Source organism: Oncorhynchus mykiss, chromosome 20, assembly GCF_013265735.2.
Source record: "Oncorhynchus mykiss isolate Arlee chromosome 20, USDA_OmykA_1.1, whole genome shotgun sequence".
Classification (NCBI taxonomy): domain Eukaryota; kingdom Metazoa; phylum Chordata; class Actinopteri; order Salmoniformes; family Salmonidae; genus Oncorhynchus; species Oncorhynchus mykiss.
The window spans coordinates 15628993-15646859 of record NC_048584.1 but is presented as its reverse complement, the minus strand read 5'-3'; the positions used below and the strand labels follow the sequence as shown (position 1 = coordinate 15646859).

Here is a 17867-nt window from a genome sequence, read left to right as displayed (position 1 = left end):
TTTTTTTCTATCCAAATCTACGAATTATATGCATATCCTATCTTCTGGGCCTGAGTAACAGGCAGTTTACTTTGGGCACGCTTTTCATCCGAACGTCAAAATACTGCCCCCTAGCCCAAAGAGGTTTAAGCGTTATTTTAAAATGTATTTAAATCATTTTTTTCCCTCATCAATCTACACACAGGATTTTAGAAATGTTGCTAATTTATAATAAAACAAAACACTGAAATATCATGTTTACATAAGTATTCAGACCCGCTACTCAGTACTTTGTTGAAGCACCTTTGGTAGCGACTACAGCCTCAAGTCTTCTTGGGTATGACGCTATAGCCTTGGCACACCTCTATTTGGGGAGTTTCTCCCATTCTTCTCTGCATATCCTCTCAAGCTCTGTCAGGTTGGATGGAGAGCGTTGCTGCACAGCTATTTTCAGGTCTCTCCAGAGATGTTAGATCAGGTTCAAGTCCAGGTTCTGGCTGGGCCACACAAGGACATTCAGAGACGTGTCCTGAAGTCACTCCTGTGTTGTCTGCTTAGGGTCGTTGTCTTGGTTGTTGGTCAACCTAAGCCCCAGTCTGAAGTCCTGAACACTCTGGACCAGGTTTTCATCAAGGATCTCTGTACTTTTCTCCGTTCATCTTTTGCTCAAACCTGACTAGTATCACAGTCCCTGCCGCTGAAAATCATCCCCACAGCATGATGCTGCCACCACCATGCTTCTCCGTAGGGATGTTGTCAAGTTTCCTCCAGATGAGACGCTTGGCATTCAATCTTGATTTCAAACTCCAAGTGTGCTGTCATGTGCCTTTTACTGAAGAGTGGCTTCCGTCTGGCCACTCTACCATAAAGTCCTGATTTGGTGGAGTGCTGCAGAGATGGTTGTCCTTCTGGAAGGTTCTCCCATCTCCACAGAAGAACTCTGTCAGAGTAACCATCGGGTTCTTGGTCACCTCCCTGACCAAGGCCCTTCTCCCCCGATTGTTCAGTTTGGCTGGGTGGCCAGCTCTTTGTGGTTCCAAACTTCCATTTAAGAATGTTGAAGGGCACTGTGTTCTTGGGGACCTTCAATGCTGCAGAATTTTTTGGGGTACCCTTCCCCAGATCTGTGCCTCGACATAATCCTGTCTCGGGGCTCTACGGACAATTCCTTCGACCTCATGGCTTGGATTTTGCTGTGACAAGCACTGTCAGCTGTGGGACTTTTTATAGACAGTGTGCCTTTCCAGATCATGTCCAATCAATTTAACTTACCACAGGGGGACTCCCAAGTGGTAGAAACTTCTCAAGGATGATCAATGGAAACAGGATGCGCCAGGACTCAATTTCGAGTCTCATAGCAAAGGGTCTGAATACTTATGTAAATAAGGTATTTCTTTATTTAATACATCTTGTAAAATTTCTAAAAAACCTGTTTTCGCTTTGTCAGTATGGGGTATTGTGTGTCGATTGCTGAGATTTTTTCAACACATTTTAGAATTAGGTTCTATCGGGAAAAATGGGGGTCTGAATACTTTCCAAAGGCACTGTGCATGTACACATACTAACTTGTACAGACAATCAGATTGTAGAAAGCAGACTGCTCTACTCAAATGGCGCCCACGCTCTCTACTTCTGCTACAGTCAAATGGTGGGAGGAAAAGCAGGAATACGGGAAAGGAAGGGAGCAGCGATTGGGGGAGAATGAACTAGAGAGGAGGAGAGTGAAGAAAATGGCTGGTCTGCTATCTGACTGGATGAGCTGAGATGAGGGGCTGCTAATTGACACGGACAAAGAGCCTCTTTACATAAGTGCTGATTGTGTTTGCTTAGCCCTGTGTCCTCCTTCAACATCCCTCATTCTCTCACTCTCTCTCTCTCTCTCTCTCTCTCTCTCTCGATTTTGTCTTTCTCTGATACTGTGGTGGAGGGGGGGGGTGGAGTTCTGCAGCAGTTGACAAGCATTAATTCTCAATCGCGTGTGTGTGTTTTGTCCCTGTACTCTCGATGTTCACCAAGGAGATGATAACGGGAAGAAGGCCAACAACCCCAATAACTGCAACTGCATCATCGACCAAATCTTCACTGGGGGTCTGCAGTCTGACGTCACCTGTCAAGTCTGCCAGTATGCTCCTCCATCTTTCTGTGTGTGTGTGTGTGTGTGTGTGTGTGTGTGTGTGTGCGCGCTTGTCAACAGTGTGAAAGTTATTTCCTCTACATCTTTGTGCTTCACCCTTACTGTTTGTTTGTGTGGGCGTGTGTACTGTTGATGCATCATGTTGATCACGTTTCAAACCAGCACTTGTAAAAAATAATAAAAAAAATAAAAATGATTTTAAATCACTCACTCTCAGCCCTGGTCAGACCCCTTCTCTGCAGTGAGTCAAGGAGAGTGGGGCTGATTTGTATTTTATTTTTTTAAATATTTTTTTATTAACACACCCGTTGCTCCACTCCCACTGCTTTAGCAGCCAGGCACCTACTGGGCAGTGTAGACTCTGACATAGTGTTCTACCTACATCTGGTGGACACATAGAGTATTGCACAATATTTACTCATTCACAAAGATTCAGTCATTTCGTGTTGAGTTTACAACACTAATTGAGAAGCATTTGTGCAACATTTTGTAAATGTGTATAGACCGGTTTGTTGTTTAGCAACAAAACCAACGTGGGCGCAACTATGGGGCAAAACAGACGGGGTTGGCTTAGATTGTTGACTACACGTAAACAATTTTTCATCTCCAATGTTTAATGAAAACATAAGTTAATTTGCACAATGAGCACTTGTTTTCTCTCAAATTCATAATTACAGATGTTTGTTGGTTGGTTAGCAATCTCGCAAACTTGAGCCAAATTAGGATTGACATGAAATCAGTCGAAATACCTCAAAACAAGACCTATCAAGAACAAGATGAAGCTAGCTGAAACGAGTCACTTACGATTCCCCACGGCACAGTTTCTTGTCATAGTTGGGAGCCATCCCGAATCACAACAACTCCGACTTCTACCCCATTTGAAGTCGTCTATATATACACTCACACTCGCATGCAAACTAACATTGTTCAAGTGTTGTAACTGGCTACTTAGGTATTCTAGCGGTTAAGAGCGTGGGGCCAGTAACTGAAAGGTTGCTGGTTCGAAGCCCTGAGCCAACTAGGTGAAAAATCCCTTAACCCTAAGTCGCTCTGGATAAGAGCATCTGTTAAATGACTCAAATGTATAGGTTATAAGATGGATTCATAGGCTTTGGGTCAGTCAAAGCCCAAAAGCCATTCCCTAACACACCCCCTCCCCTCTCGTCCTGTAGTGGTGTTTCCACAACGATAGACCCGTTCTGGGACATCAGTCTGGACCTGCCGGGGTCGTCCACGCCCTTCTGGCCCCTCAGCCCCGGGGGAGACGGCAGCACACTCAACGGAGAGAGCCACCTCTCAGGGGCCACCACACTCACAGACTGTCTACGCAGGTATCTCACCCCTCTCCCCCTCTCTCAGGGGCCACCACACTCACTGATTGTCTACGCGGGTTCTGCTCATCCCTTTATCACCATCCCTTTCTCTATCGCTCTCTTTCTCTCGTTCTCTCTTCATCTTTCAGGGGCCACCACTCCCACTTTCTGTCTATGCAGGTAATCATCCCTCTGACTAATTCCTTCCACATCATCGCTTTAACCTTCTCTGTATCTCTCTGTTCTGCTGTCCATCTTTCTATCATGCGCGCGTACACACACTCGCAGGCACACACACACGGTGTGGGTTCTGACCCTGGTCCGTCTTCTGCAGGTTTACCCGACCAGAGCACTTAGGGAGCGGCGCCAAGATTAAGTGTAGCGGTTGCCATAGTTACCAGGAGTCCACCAAACAGCTGACTATGAAGAAGCTCCCCATTGTGGCGTGTTTCCACCTCAAAGTGAGCGCGTGTGGTGTTTTTTGTTGTTGTCTGTATTTGTGTAAAAGAAATGTAAGTGTGAGAGCTCAACCTTATTTCGTCCTTCGCACTGTAATATCTCTAACCTATCTCTGTCGTGTTCTTTTTCTCTCTCCCCCCCCTCCCCCCAGAGGTTTGAACACTCTGCGAAGCTACGGAGGAAGATCATTACGTACGTCTCGTTCCCCTTAGAGCTGGACATGACTCCCTTCATGGCCTCCAGGTCAGTCTGAACAATGAGCCAGTTGCACAGTGGCGGAGACCAGGGCTGCATCTCAATAGTCTGGAGACTCTTCCTTTATTCATATTATTCATCCTCTGCACTGATCCGAGAGAAGTGAAAGTCAGTCCACTGATGGTTTCTTTGCTATGTAGCCTTCACCTGCTGATTTCTTAGATCAGTGCTAGTGAAGTGAAGGAGCCTGGGAAAAGGAAGCCCCTTGAGTCAATCGAGAGGCATAGGTGTGCGCATATTCGTGTGTGTATGTGCTGTCCGACCAGCCATGATCATTTGCTGTGTGTGTGTAATTGGTGTTTTTAACTTAATTAGCCAAACAAACACAGGTGTGCGCTCCACACACACACACATCAACCCGTGGCTCCCCATGCATATCCCCTGATGTGCAGCATGTCAAAACAGCACCTGCTGCTGAAGGAGACTCAAATGAACTCAAATGGATTCAGATCTCTCTCCTCCAGAGAGAAAGAGAGGGATGATTGGAACTGCATTAATTGAATGAACGAGTGTACGTATGAAAGGGATGCGCCATATTGGTGCGGAGGTGGGAATGTGATCTAGGATTAGTGTCAGACGAAGCAGTCAGTCAGGGGCCTCATTTAGAAACAGTGCCAGACGGGGTGAGGTGTTAATCTCATAGCTAACTCAACTTTAAAGGGGTGCTTTTTATTATTATTTTTACATTTAACCTTCATTTAACCTTTATTTAACTAGGCAAGTCAGTTAATTCTTAGGGCTGCAATCCCGTTAACGGGATGATATGACAACAGCCAGTGAAAGTGTAGGGCGCCAAATTCAAAACAACAGAAATCTCATAATTAAAATTCCTCAAACATACATGTATTTTATACCGTTTTAAAGGTAATCTTGTTGTTAATCCCACCGCAGTGTCCGATTTCAAATAGGCTTTACAGCGAAAGCACCACAAACGATTATGTTAGGTGACCACCAACTCACGGAAAAACCCAGCCATTTTTCCACCCAAAGAGAGGAGTCACAAAAAGCACAAATAGAGATAAAATTAATCACTAACCTTTGATGATCTTCATCAGATAGGAAGTCATAGGACTTCATGTTACACAATACATGTATGTTTTGTTTGATAAAGTTCATATTTATATAAAATCTGAGTTTACATTGGCGTGTTAGGTTCACTAGTTCCAAAAAGATCCAGTGATTTTGCATAGCCACAACAATTCAACAGAAATACTCATCATAAATGTAGATGAAAGTACAAGTTATACACATGGAATTATAGATATACCTCTCCTTAATGCAACCGCTGTGTCAGATTTCAAAAAAACTTTACGGAAAAAGCAAACCATGCAATAATCTGAGACGGCGCTCAGAAAATAAATACAATTTTCCACCATGTTGGAGTCAACAGAAATTAAAAATCACATTATAAATATTTCCTTACCTTTGATGTTCATCAGAATGCACTCACAGGACTCCTAGTTCCACAATTAAATGCTTGATTTGTTCGATAATGTCCATTATTTATGTCCAAGTAGCTACTTTTGTTAACGCGTTTAGTACACAAATCCAAACGCTCGTGCAGGTCCATCCGAACGTCGGACGAAAATTTCAAAAAGTTATATTACAGGTCGAAGAAACTTGTCAAACTAAGTATAGAATCAATCTTTAGGGTGTTGTTATCATACATCTTCAATAAAGTTCCAACTGGAGAATTCCTTTGTGTGGAGAGAAGCCATGGGACGCAGGTCGCTATCATGTGAATTGTGCGTGACCAGCCCTTGGCTCTCTGCCAGACACCTGGCTCATTCAGCTCTTGTTCAGCCCCACCACACAGTAGAAGCCTCATTCAAGTTTCTAAAGACGGTTGACATCTAGTGGAAGCCCTAGGTGCAACTTCATCCATATCCCACTGTGAATTCAATAGGAGCTGGGTTGAAAATCGACCAACCTCAGATTTCTCACTTCCTGTTTGGATTTCTTCTCAGGTTTTTGCCTGCCCTATGAGTTCTGTTATACTCACAGACATCATTCAAACAGTTTTAGAAACGTCAGAGTGTTTTCTATCCAATACTATTAATATATATATATATTAATATATTAGCAACTGGGACTGAGGAGCAGGGCCAATTGTGCATCGCCCTATGGGTCTCCCGATCACGGCCGGTTGTGATACGGCCCGGGATCGAACCAGAGTCTGTGGGGACTCCTCTAGCACTGAGATGCGGTGCCTCAGACCGCTGCGTCACTCAGGAGGCCTGCTCTGAGGATTGATTGTAAATGTGTGGTATTATGCTAGAGGATGGCTTAGTGTGATGGCCTTTATTCATTGTTGCTGACATATTGTCTGATCGTGTGTCTTTCAGCAAAGAGAACAGGATGAACGGACAGTACCAGCAGTCAGTAGACGTTTTCAACGACAATAAGTAAGTGGACTCTCCCTCTAACACTGAGTATACAAAACATTACGAAAACATGCTCTTTCCGTGACATAGACTAACCAGGTGATTCCAGGCTAAAGCTATGATCCCTTATTGATGTCACTTGTTAAATCCACTTCAATCAGTCTTGAGACAATTGAGACATGGATTGTGTATGTGTGCCATTAAGAGGGTGAATGGGCAAGACAAAAGATTTGAAGTGCCTTTTAAAACGGGGGATGTTAGTAGGTGCCAGGCGTACTGGTTTCCGTCAAAACCCAGCAGCGTTGCAGTTCTTTTCACGCTCAACAGTTTCCCGTGTGTATCACCACCCAAATATATATTTTACCTTTATTTAACTAGGCAAGGCAGTTAAGAACAAATTCTTATTTTCAATGATGGCCTGGGAACAGTGGGTTAACTGGCTGTTCAGGGGCAGAACGACAGATTTGTACCTTGTCAGCTCGGGGATTTGAACTTGCAACCTTCCGGTTACTAGCCCAACACTCTAACCACTAGGCTACCCTGCCGCCCCAACAGAAATACTCATGAACACGTACTCCATAATGTTTGGTATACTCAGTGTATGTTGCATGTAAAGAACAATATATAATGACAGTGAATTTGCTCTGTTCTCTTGCTTTGATTTTAAACAATTCTCACCCATTTTCTGCCTCCCTTCCTCGTTCTCTCTCTTCACCCTCTCCCCTTCTCTCTTTCCCTCCACCTCCTTCCCTCCCTCCACTCTCTCTCCATGCCTTCGCCTCTCCACCCTCCGTCCAGGTATTCTCTGTTTGCGGTGGTCAACCACCAGGGTACTCTGGAGAGCGGTCACTACACCACGTTCATCCGGCAGCACATGGACCAGTGGTTCAAGTGTGACGATGCCATCATCACCAAGGCCAGCAACAAGGACGTGTTGGACAGTGAAGGGTGAGCTCAGACCGCTGCAACCTCGACCTTTACGGTGCTAACCCACTAAGCTCGACGTCCACTCCCCCGCGGAAATTGAATTAGCGTAAAAAAATATATAAAAAATCCCCACATAAATCTGCCAGGTTAAGCTACAGATGGGTTTTTTTGTTGTCGCATTGGGTGCGTCTCAATCCACCGTATCCGCCGATGTCGCACTTCTGCATCTGCGGTGACCGAGCTAGAGCGGTGTTTGTCAGACCTTGAGACGTGGCGGAAAATTGGTTTTCTCACAAAATCGTCTGTAGCGTCTGAATGGGTTTCAAACTATTTTGACCCCTCTATGGAAAGATGAGACTCTTAACGAACGCGGTGGTGTTCTCCGTTTTTCTCTTTGAACCCCACAAGCGTCTTGGGACTGGTCTGGAGTCGGGTACAGCTGATCTGCCAACTTCTTCTGTCTGTAGCGTCCAAACAGTTCTGGCCACACACTAATATGACCCCTCTGTAGAAAGGTGAGACTCATGAACACGTAATGTTGTTTTGCTCTGGGATGCCCACAGGCCTCACAAGACTCGTCTAAAGGTTTCCTGGTACCAGTAGAAAACATTAATGGAAGTATATATGGACACTAAACGTTTAGTGCCAAAAATAAGGGGTTAGATAAAAAAAAAAAATACAAATGTGTCCTGATCTTTCTTATCTCTCAGATATAGGTCAGCCACAAACTTCCTTTCAATTTTTTAGGGGAACGATCTGTTGTCTATGTAGTGAATCTGTTAGCCAAAAATAGTTTTTCATCAAATTATATTTTAATATTTTTTTGGGGGTGCTTCAAGGGGTCCTAACATTCAAAATAGCTAAATGATCCTCTGTATGACCTTAAAACAATTCTATATAGCTTAGTAGAACTGGGCTGCAGGTAGCCTAGCGGTTAAGAGCGTTGGGCCAGTAACCAAAGGTCAGTTTGAAACCCTGAGCCGACTAGTTGAAAAATCTGTCTGTGCCCTTGAGCAAGGCACTTAACCCTAATTGCTCCTGTAAGTTGCTCTGGATAACAGCATCTACTAAATGACTAAGATATAAAAATGTAGAACCCCCTCCCCTGGCTTAGAGAGGGCTTAGACTCTTATGGGTTTAAAGCTCATACAATCCTTACCTTTACCATTACGGGGTTAAACATGTAGCAGATCTGGTGTTAGGGGAAACTTCTACCTACTCTGTCTTTTTGGGGGAGGTTTCCCAGACGTCGTTTAAGCCTAGTCCAGGACTTAAAAAGCACTTGGAGATTCTCCATTGAACTTGCTTGTCGTCCATGTTTATATTTTATGGTCAATCAGTAGACTTCAAAGCTACGTTATTTTTTACATTTTTAACAAACTTCAAAGCCACGTTATGAACACCTGCTATTAGGAAGGTGTTTTAATGTTTTGTACACTCGGTGTATATTATTTCATCCAAAACTCCATCTCCCCTGTTCTTTCCATTTTTAGCATTATGCAGTAGCTTCGACCTTGTGTTTTTCTCATAAGTAATTCCTCAAGATAATGAGAGAAATATATTTTGAGTGTGAAATCTTACCAGTAATTATTTTTTTCTTGTTGTCAGGTACCTTTTGTTCTACCATAAACAGTTTCTGGAGTATGAATAGCCAAGCTTCCTTCAGCACTGATGTCAACAGCCACCAAGAGTTACGCAACAACAAAATGGCAACATAACACAAGCCTGCCTGAAAATCTACATCGGTGAAGATTTGAAGCTGTGGGAATGGAGGAACACCGCATCCTTTCTAACTAAAAGGTCACTCCAAAACCAATCTGCATGGAAGCTACTACGTAGGATCTACTTGATAGGGCGGAAAGGCGGAAGAGCAGGGGGAAGATTGCAGAACGGCGAGAGAAACGAGGAGCCTTTGTTGGAAGATGAGGTGCTTCACTCTCTCGCTCTCCTCTCCTATCGTTTCGGGCAGATGAAGGAACAGTCCGACAGTGGCCACATCTCATAAAAACAGTCAACTTCACGTTGTATTATTTTCTGAAATCCATAATTCCACTCTCCCCCCCACACACACACCCATCTCTCAAGTGACCAAACATTTCTGAGGGAAGACATTTGGTTGTCTAAGTTCATTATATGCATTGTTATTGCTCTGAATGCAAAACAAGCTGACAGATTATATTAAGAACATTGCAAACACAAGAAGAGATGATTATAATCGTTGTTTGAACTTTTTAGTTTTGAAAATACTGTATGATGAATCTAGCGCACATTTTTTTTTTTTTTTTTTTTTTTTTTTTTACTGAAAAAAAGATGGGAGGTAGAGAAAGGGAGGAGGTTGTTCTGTGAAAAGTCCCACCCTCTTTCTTTTCTTTTCTTTTTTCTGTGAGGGCAGGGAAAATATAGAAGTATATTTTTATAAGTCATTTGAATCCTTGTTCACGGTTTCCAATGTTCCCCCCTCCCTCGAACCCCTGTCCTTGTTATGTTGTGCAGTCAATCATGTATTTTTTGAAAAAATGTATGCTTCTTCTCATGAGACTGCTGTTGTCGAGCCTTTTTCACATTTGTTGGTTGGTTTGTTTGTTTCTTGTGACGGGATAATTATTTTGTTGCTGACATGGTTGTGAAGATGTTTCAGGTGATGCGTTGTTGTGAATAAGAAAAAGACGAGCACTATTCTGACACGGTGTGTATCCTGCCGTGGCGCGATCCGACAGTGTTAAACTTTGGCCACATGTTGCTCTAATTGTGTGTGTGGGTGTACGCACATGTGTTGTGCGCATGTTTGTGTACTGAATCAGTACTTTTTTTTTCACATGTTAATTATGTATGTTAAAGTATGTATGTATGTTAAAAAAGAAAACCAAGGTATAAACTGAGTTCCTTTATCCATGTGGCTGGAAAAGGTCAAGGGTTATTATGCTAGTCAAAAATACATCCCCCACACTTTATCTGCTGCAAGAACTGGACACTGATGGTGAGACACACAATAAAAAATCTATGTCTATACTCTCGTGTGCTTCAGGGTTTTATTAACTTCTACAAGACTTACTGGAGGTCTTTGCTGAATCATGGCACAAGGAGGCCACCCACATGTGAATGTCTCCCGAGAGATGCAGCGGGTGTCATTTGTTTGGGGTGAGTACATACAGGCATAAATCATGTTCTCTGTTACTCCCTTGTGTGTCACTCCCTCAATACCGTTTGTGTATCCTTTACCACCTATTTAATTTCTGCTCTCCAGACTTCTCACGTCACAGTTTCTGGTCTGCATGGTGTAGGCCAGGTGAAGTTACCCATAGATGTGGCTGATCTTGGGACAGTTTAGTTGTTTTTTTCCTCCTAATGGTTCAGGTTAGGATTGTGGAGGGCAAGCTGATCCTAGATCTGTACCTAGGGGAAACTACCCTGGAGTGGGCGTGTCATCTGTCTAGGGTTGTTTTATTGCGACTATAATAGAATTATAATACTAGAATGGCCATGAACCTCATGATGGTCCAAAGGTCAGCCATGATAGTCAGGGAGTTGGTCAACTTTGGTTTGCCAGTGCTGTATTAAGATATTGTGTAAAACTGATCTGCTCTGTGTGTATCGAGGCACAAGGTGAGACCAAAATGCTAACACAGTAGGCAAATGGTTGGAGTCTTACAATGTTAAGTAATCCAAAGGGGTAGTCAAGAGAATGGTCGTGGACAGGCAAAAAGGTCAAAATCAGATCAGAGTCCAGGAGGTACAGAGTGGCCGGGGCAGGCAGAATGGTCAGACAGGCGGGTACAAAGTCCAGAAACAGGCAAGGGTCAAAACCAGGAGGACTAGAAAAAGGAGAATGCAAAAAGCAGGAGAACGGGAAAACCGCTGGTTGACTTGGAAACATACAAGGCGAACTGGCACAGAGAGACAGGAAACACTGGGATAAATACACTGGGGAAAATAAGCGACACCTGGAGGGGGTGGAGACAATCACAAGGACAGGTGAAACAGATCAGGACATGACGGTATGGGTGTTTGCTAGCTAGCTGCCCAACCAGTTTTTGAGGAAGGACACCATAAATGTTTCTAATTAACTGCCAACAAGCAAACATTCCATTCAAACAAGGCAGACAATACACAGCTATACACGGGCTCAAATCAGTTGATGATATGACTGAGACCTAAATGCAACGAGTACTGATATTGTATCATAGAGTAGCACACCGTTTTTCAAGAAAACTAAGACGTATGGTCTGTTTACATGTATTTTAGAAGGTATTTGTACAGAAAAATGGTATAAAACCAGTATCAAATGTTTTTAGAATTACAATACTATTTTAGGTTGACTATAATTACATTACACAATTTCTAATACATCACCTGCCTTACTTTTATTTTCCTGCATCAGTAAAAGCAGGAAATGCATCACCTATGCCTCTGCCATTCATTCCAATTAGACTGGTTTTGGATTTCTCCCTGACCAAGATTGCTGCCATTTTCACCCCATTATGGAACTTTGAGGGTTTATGACATAGCCCCTCTAGTAATTTAATAGGATTTCTATGATTGCCGTAGTGTCCAGTCGGTTTCAGTTCTGCTCCGGTCAGAAGCTAGGCTGAGAGGGGGAGCAGATTATTTTTTCTGATGATCCACAAGTGAGTCGTCTGGTAGGAGTGTGGAGGTCCTGGGGGACAGCCTGCTGGTAGAGGGTGAGAGGGGGTCTCTGCTGCTTCTCACCTCTGCCAGGCACTCTGAGGTCAGGGAAGCAGTGGACACACACACAGGTCTCTATTGGGCTGGACGAACGGCCCGCTGTCACACTGTTCAGCTTGGGCAGGGATGGATCCATCAGGTTGTCTAAAGATGGTACGAATGCATGCACACAGAGAAGAGAGATAAACAAGCTAAAAGAAGCCATGCTGAGTTATTCAATTGTGATCTAGGATCATTTTTGCCTTTTAGAGCTTAATGAATAGGAATACATGGACGAGGGGACCTGATCCCCGATCAGCACTCCTACTCTGAGTGGCTCTATGAAGACATGCCCTGAGCTATGTTTTAGACTAGATTTGTGCCCAAACTGACCTTTGGAGGACTTGCTGTGCTGGTTAGGCTCTTGGGCCTCCTGGCTTCCACGGCCCTGGGTGGGACTGCTCTGTGTGGCCCCTGGTCGGGGACCTCTGGCACTGGCCCTCCTCAGCAGCACAAGCAGGGCCAAAGACAGGGTCAACAGCAGCAGTGCCAGACACAAGCCCAGCAGAGAGTACACCAGGATGACTGAGTTAGGCACACCACTGAGTAGGGAGCCCCCCTTGGTGGTAGGGTTCTGGAAGACTGTCCCGTCCACAGGCCTCAAGGTTGCACTCAAGTCAGGCTGTTGGGCTTAAGGTGAATTAAATTACTTAAATTTAATTTAAATCCGTATTTACCTTGCAATAACATCAATGTAATGCAAAGTGAGTCTAAACAAATGTATGCACCATTTCCAAATGTCAAAGCTCTACTTCTAGGAGTTTCTCAGTTCAAAAGATAAAAACCAAAAGCATTTAATCCCAAGGTTATCCTATTTAAATGTGACTGAATTAGAAAAGACACCAAATGGCCCTTTTGGCCAGTACCTTATGGAAGGGTGCCGTTCGGGACGTAGACAATACATTTCAGCCTTTGGGATGTATGGCAGCAGTCTTACGGGCTCCTGACCAATTATGCTATTTTGAGTTTTTTTATTTTTATGTAATGAAACAGGCAGGGAGCAGGTCTCGAACCATCGACCTTCGAGCCCGAGGTCCGGCGCGCTATCGACTGTGCCACAAACGCATGCTCGTGCGACAGACGCGCTTATAAACCCAGGTTCGTTACAATAATCTTTTTTTATATTCAGATTTCAGATCTTATACAAATACATTTTTTGCTCTTCACTCGCCTGTCATACTCCCGACCAAAAGCCTGTGATTTGTCTGATAATCAATCAATGTGATTTTTTCCCCCACCGAATCTCTGTCTGTACACAGTAGTTGGTTAGTTGATCTCCGTCTGGAAAACTGGAAGTTGTAGCTCATTTATTTGTTTGCTCATCTATCACTGATCAGAAACATGGAGCATGAAATAATGTAGCGGAAATCAAGTGTATTAATTATCTAATGACCATCTAATGACCAACGTAGAAGCCGTACCAGTGTGTCGGAGGCTACACCGTGCACCTGGCAACCTTGGCTAGCGCGCACTGCGCCCGGCCCGTCACAGGAGTCGCTGGTGCGCGATGGGACAAGGAGATCCCTACCGACCAATCCCTCCCTAAGGCTATATATATATACACAAAAAAAACTACTTGAGTCAGTTATAGAACCCATTGCCCTAAATATATATATATATATATATATAGCCTTAGGGAGGGATTGGTCGGTAGGGATCTCCTTGTCTCATCGCGCACCAGCGACTCCTGTGACGGGCCGGGCGCAGTGCGCGCTAGCCAAGGTTGCCAGGTGCACGGTGTAGCCTCCGACACATTGGTGCGGCTGGCTTCCGGGTTGGATGCACGCTGTGTTAAGAAGCAGTACGGCTGGTTGGGTTGTGTATCGGAGGACGCATAACATTCAACCTTCGTCTCTCCCGAGCCCGTACGGGAGTTGTAGCAATGAGACAAGATAGTAGCTACTACAACAATTGGATACCACGAAATTGGGAGAAAAAGGGGTAAAATTCAAATATATATATATATATATTTGAATTTTACCCCTTTTTCTCCCAATTTCGTGGTATCCAATATATATATATATATATATATATATATATATATATATATATATATATATATATATATATATAATTACACTTTGACATTATGGAGATTGTGTGTAGGCCAGTGACAAAAACATCTCAATTGAATCAATTTAAAAATGTGGAAGAAGTCAAGGGGTGTGAATACTTTCTGAAGGCATTGGGTAAGACACCAAGAAACAACAACAAAAAATGCTATTTGCACTATTCACATATACAGTACATATTCATATTCTTATATACAGTAGAGTTAAATTAGATCTTTAGAAAGAGGAGAGGTGCTGTGATATGATTTTTTTCTGTTTTTTTAATGCTAAACTTGCTTTTTGCTTGAGAAACCTCTGGTGGGAGATCATTCCATGATGACATGACTCTATACACATATACAGTACATGAGCGATGCGTTAAATCTTTGTGTTCCGTGAAGGAACCCATAGTGGCGTGTCTGATGGGGTATGTACATTACCGGTCGAAAGTTTTAGAACATTCAAGGATTTTTCTTTATTTTTACTATTTTCTACATTTTAGAATAATAGTGAAGACATCAAAACAATGAAATAATACATATGGAATCATGTAGTAACCAAAAAGATGTTAAACAAATCAAAATATGTATTATATTTGAGACTCTTCAAATAGCCAGCCTTTGCCTTGATGACAGCTTTGCACACTGTATCTAGAGGGATTTGTATTTAGCTGAGCCTGCTAGCTAGTTACATTTCGGTTAGCGAGAAATTGCTGTGAAGTCATTGAAATAACTTAAAATAACGATTAAGGTAGCCACAGTATTTAATCTAACTCAACACTAAACTACTACAAACTAATTTAAATGACAATAAATAAAGGTTAACTTATTTGTTTTCCACTGTCCAGTGGCAGCACAAGTGGGGCATTTGATTTGCGAACTCATCACATGATCAGCGTGTCATCAGCAACACTAAAAAAAGTACTTCTGGGTCATGGAATTTTGGACCAATTTTCAAAATAAAAATGTCTAAATATTGGATCGTCAGCCAGAAACTATTTTGGAGATGGCTGTAGGCTCAATTCATTATTTAGTAGTGTACAAATTCTTATGACTTTGTGAGAGCTGTGTCTGTGTATGTGTGTACCTGCCTGTGTGTGTTTGAGTGAGTGTTTTACAGAGAATGAGAGAGAGAGAGAGAGAACATATGTGATACAAAAATAATACTGTTCACACTCACTCTTACATTGGCGGGAACACTCTGAGGGATGGTTGCCACACACCACAGCACATGTCAGACACTTCTTCAACAGCCTGTCGTAGTACTGCCCTGGGACTGCCTTACACCCTAGAGAAGCTAGCACAAACATACACACAATGGCACAGGAATGGTATACGTATTATAAAATGTCTGTGTTTTGACACAAAATGGCTACTATGTATCAATCACAATTGCACTAGACTATACTTGTTAATTAACCCCACGAAAAGGATCTTGAGATTCATTGATCTTTGTGTGAGCCTTTTACCACTGATATAACACCATAGAATGAAATATAACATGTATGTTATGTGTATAACTTTGAGGACTCAGTCATATGGACAATCGTGTGGTGCATTGTCCTCTCATTGACTTCTTAAGTGTATGTGTTATTTCCTCCGGTGAGCGTTTGTGTGTGTGTGTGTGTGAACTTACCACAGTACTCGATGCATCTGAGGTGGTGGTGCGGCTGCTGGCAGACCATCTGACAGGTCAGACACTTCCTCACCAGGCCATCCCAGAAGTGACCCTCAGGACAGCCAAACCCCATGGCTCAGCTCGGGTGTCAACTCACACTCTGACTCACTGAATGACAGGCAGAGGGATATCAGGGTCAGTTCATGGAATCCTTGCGTAATCAGCTTTGTATCACTTGGTTGGGATTGATTCAAACCGGACACTAATCAAGTTGATTTGGGGGTGTTAGGCGTCCAGATTTGACATTACTTTATGATGGACTTCCTTAGATTTTGTGTTCTATTTTTCTTCTTTACTTTTAGATGGTGTAGGTTCGTCTACAGGCAGACAAGCAGGCTCAAACAAACTTGACACAAAAAAATAATGATTTACTCATGTTCTGTATATTATTCTGTCTAAGTAACTAGAAGGTATCAGAAGAGAGGACAAGCCTCCATACACAACTTCAAAGATTTAAATGCACTTTTCTAGACAGAGGCATACTGCGCTGTGCTCCACTGGGCACAAAATCACTGAGCTGGAGAAATGACACGCTCTACAAATAAAGCTACGCCTCGCCTTGGTCTTCAACTTCATAAAATTGACTTGTACATTTGTTCTTATCTGTGAATTTGCCTAAATCACTCTCCAACAATAGCATTTTACGCCTTTACTGATTATTCATTCCTTTTACCACACATGATGGGATCAATGGTGTCTTTGTTGGTGTAACACTCTATAGCATAAGCAATGGCTCATTGCTTACACCATGTAAGTAATGTATTCAAGGCAGGATGTTGATCTTTAAGTCTGGATATCCGATAAGTAATTTTTTTTTTAAATTATGTTCTCCTTCAATACCATTCCCAGGTGTTATATGAATAATCAAAGACAGCACCTATCTTTTAAAAAGTTATAAACCATGAACAGCTTACTCATTAACCAGCTCACTTGTAACTAAAAATACAAAAAATAAAAAAATAATAATCTCATCATGGAATGTAATAATATTGCCCAATGTAATAAAACACAATATCGTATGACTTACCTACAGAGAGAAGAAAGACATCTGAGGACCTCAGCTTGAAATGTGCCCCTCTTGCAGTGGCCTTGGGCTACATGTAGTTGAGTTAGGGGCTGATTTGGGTGCAACCACAATGCATTTTCTGGGACTTCCCCCTTGCACTGAAGGTAAGCTCTTCTCCAGTTATGATGAGTCAGGCTTGATAGGTGTGAATTGTGACTAAAATGTGGAGTTTTGTCATATCTATGTATATACTACTACTAAGAAATATGAATTTGCCTACCTTTCCCAAATGTTGAATGAGACCGTAAGTCATTTTCAGTGGTGTGTCATTTATACATGGTACAATGTTAGTTTCATGTCAAGTTCATGGAGAATGCAGACTTGGAGAGCAATAGACCGTAAAGTTCTTATATTGCAGTAGACTTCCATGACCATCTTACTATGCTATTTGAAAGAGCATGCACTCATCTGTCCTGGCTAACCCTATTCTGTTAATTTGCACAGGTGTTTTGCAGAATGACAATTGTCTGTTTTTAATAATAACGTGACAGAGAGGTTACATACAGTATGCATGGATATCTGTTTCATAAGCTACCGTTCATAAATATTGCTAGACTTACACATGGCAGATTTACTTTAAATCCATGTTTATGTTTTCACATACATGCAAGTAGTTTGTAGATGAAGCTGTAATAACAGCATCAACTCAGTGGCCTTGTGGTTAGTGTCCCCCCTGAGATTGGAAGGTTGAGCGTTTGATCCCAGGCCGATTCATACCAAAGACTGTGGAAATGGGACCTGATGGGTCTCTGCTTGGCAGGTAGCATTAAGGAGATATAATTGGGGGGGTAAGGCTCTGCTGTAGACCAGCCACATACTTTCCAGGGGCTATACTTGTACATCACGCTACAGACACAGGAGATAGGCTCCTGCTCTCCTATGAGCTGTTCCGGCTCGCTC

General features: G+C 42.8%; 2 protein-coding genes across 3 annotated transcripts in view; one reads left to right on the top strand and one right to left on the bottom strand.

Moving 5' to 3' along the window:
- LOC110498751 (ubiquitin carboxyl-terminal hydrolase 22) overlaps window positions 1-10460 on the top strand; it is a 44165-nt gene extending 33705 nt beyond the window's left edge. The window contains exons 7-13 of one of the 2 annotated variants that reach the window (XM_036955885.1): window positions 1999-2101; window positions 3286-3444; window positions 3761-3887; window positions 4037-4128; window positions 6486-6545; window positions 7323-7472; window positions 9060-10460. In XM_036955885.1, coding sequence (XP_036811780.1) covers window positions 1999-2101; window positions 3286-3444; window positions 3761-3887; window positions 4037-4128; window positions 6486-6545; window positions 7323-7472; window positions 9060-9102 — 734 coding nt within the window. In that variant the 3' untranslated portion in view covers window positions 9103-10460. Of the gene's footprint in view, window positions 1-1995; window positions 2102-3285; window positions 3445-3760; window positions 3888-4036; window positions 4129-6485; window positions 6546-7322; window positions 7473-9059 lie in introns of both variants that reach the window. The other variant, XM_036955884.1, reaches the window with a different exon arrangement.
- On the bottom strand, window positions 9751-16272 carry LOC110499048 (tumor necrosis factor receptor superfamily member 13B). The gene is made up of 4 exons (XM_021575879.2): window positions 15860-16272; window positions 15404-15520; window positions 12507-12803; window positions 9751-12278 (listed from the first exon to the last, which is right to left on the bottom strand). The coding sequence occupies exons 1-4, from the start codon at window positions 15972-15974 to the stop codon at window positions 12025-12027; spliced, it is 783 nt and encodes a 260-aa protein (XP_021431554.1). The 5' UTR covers window positions 15975-16272; the 3' UTR covers window positions 9751-12024.
- Window positions 16273-17867: the final 1595 nt, after the last annotated feature.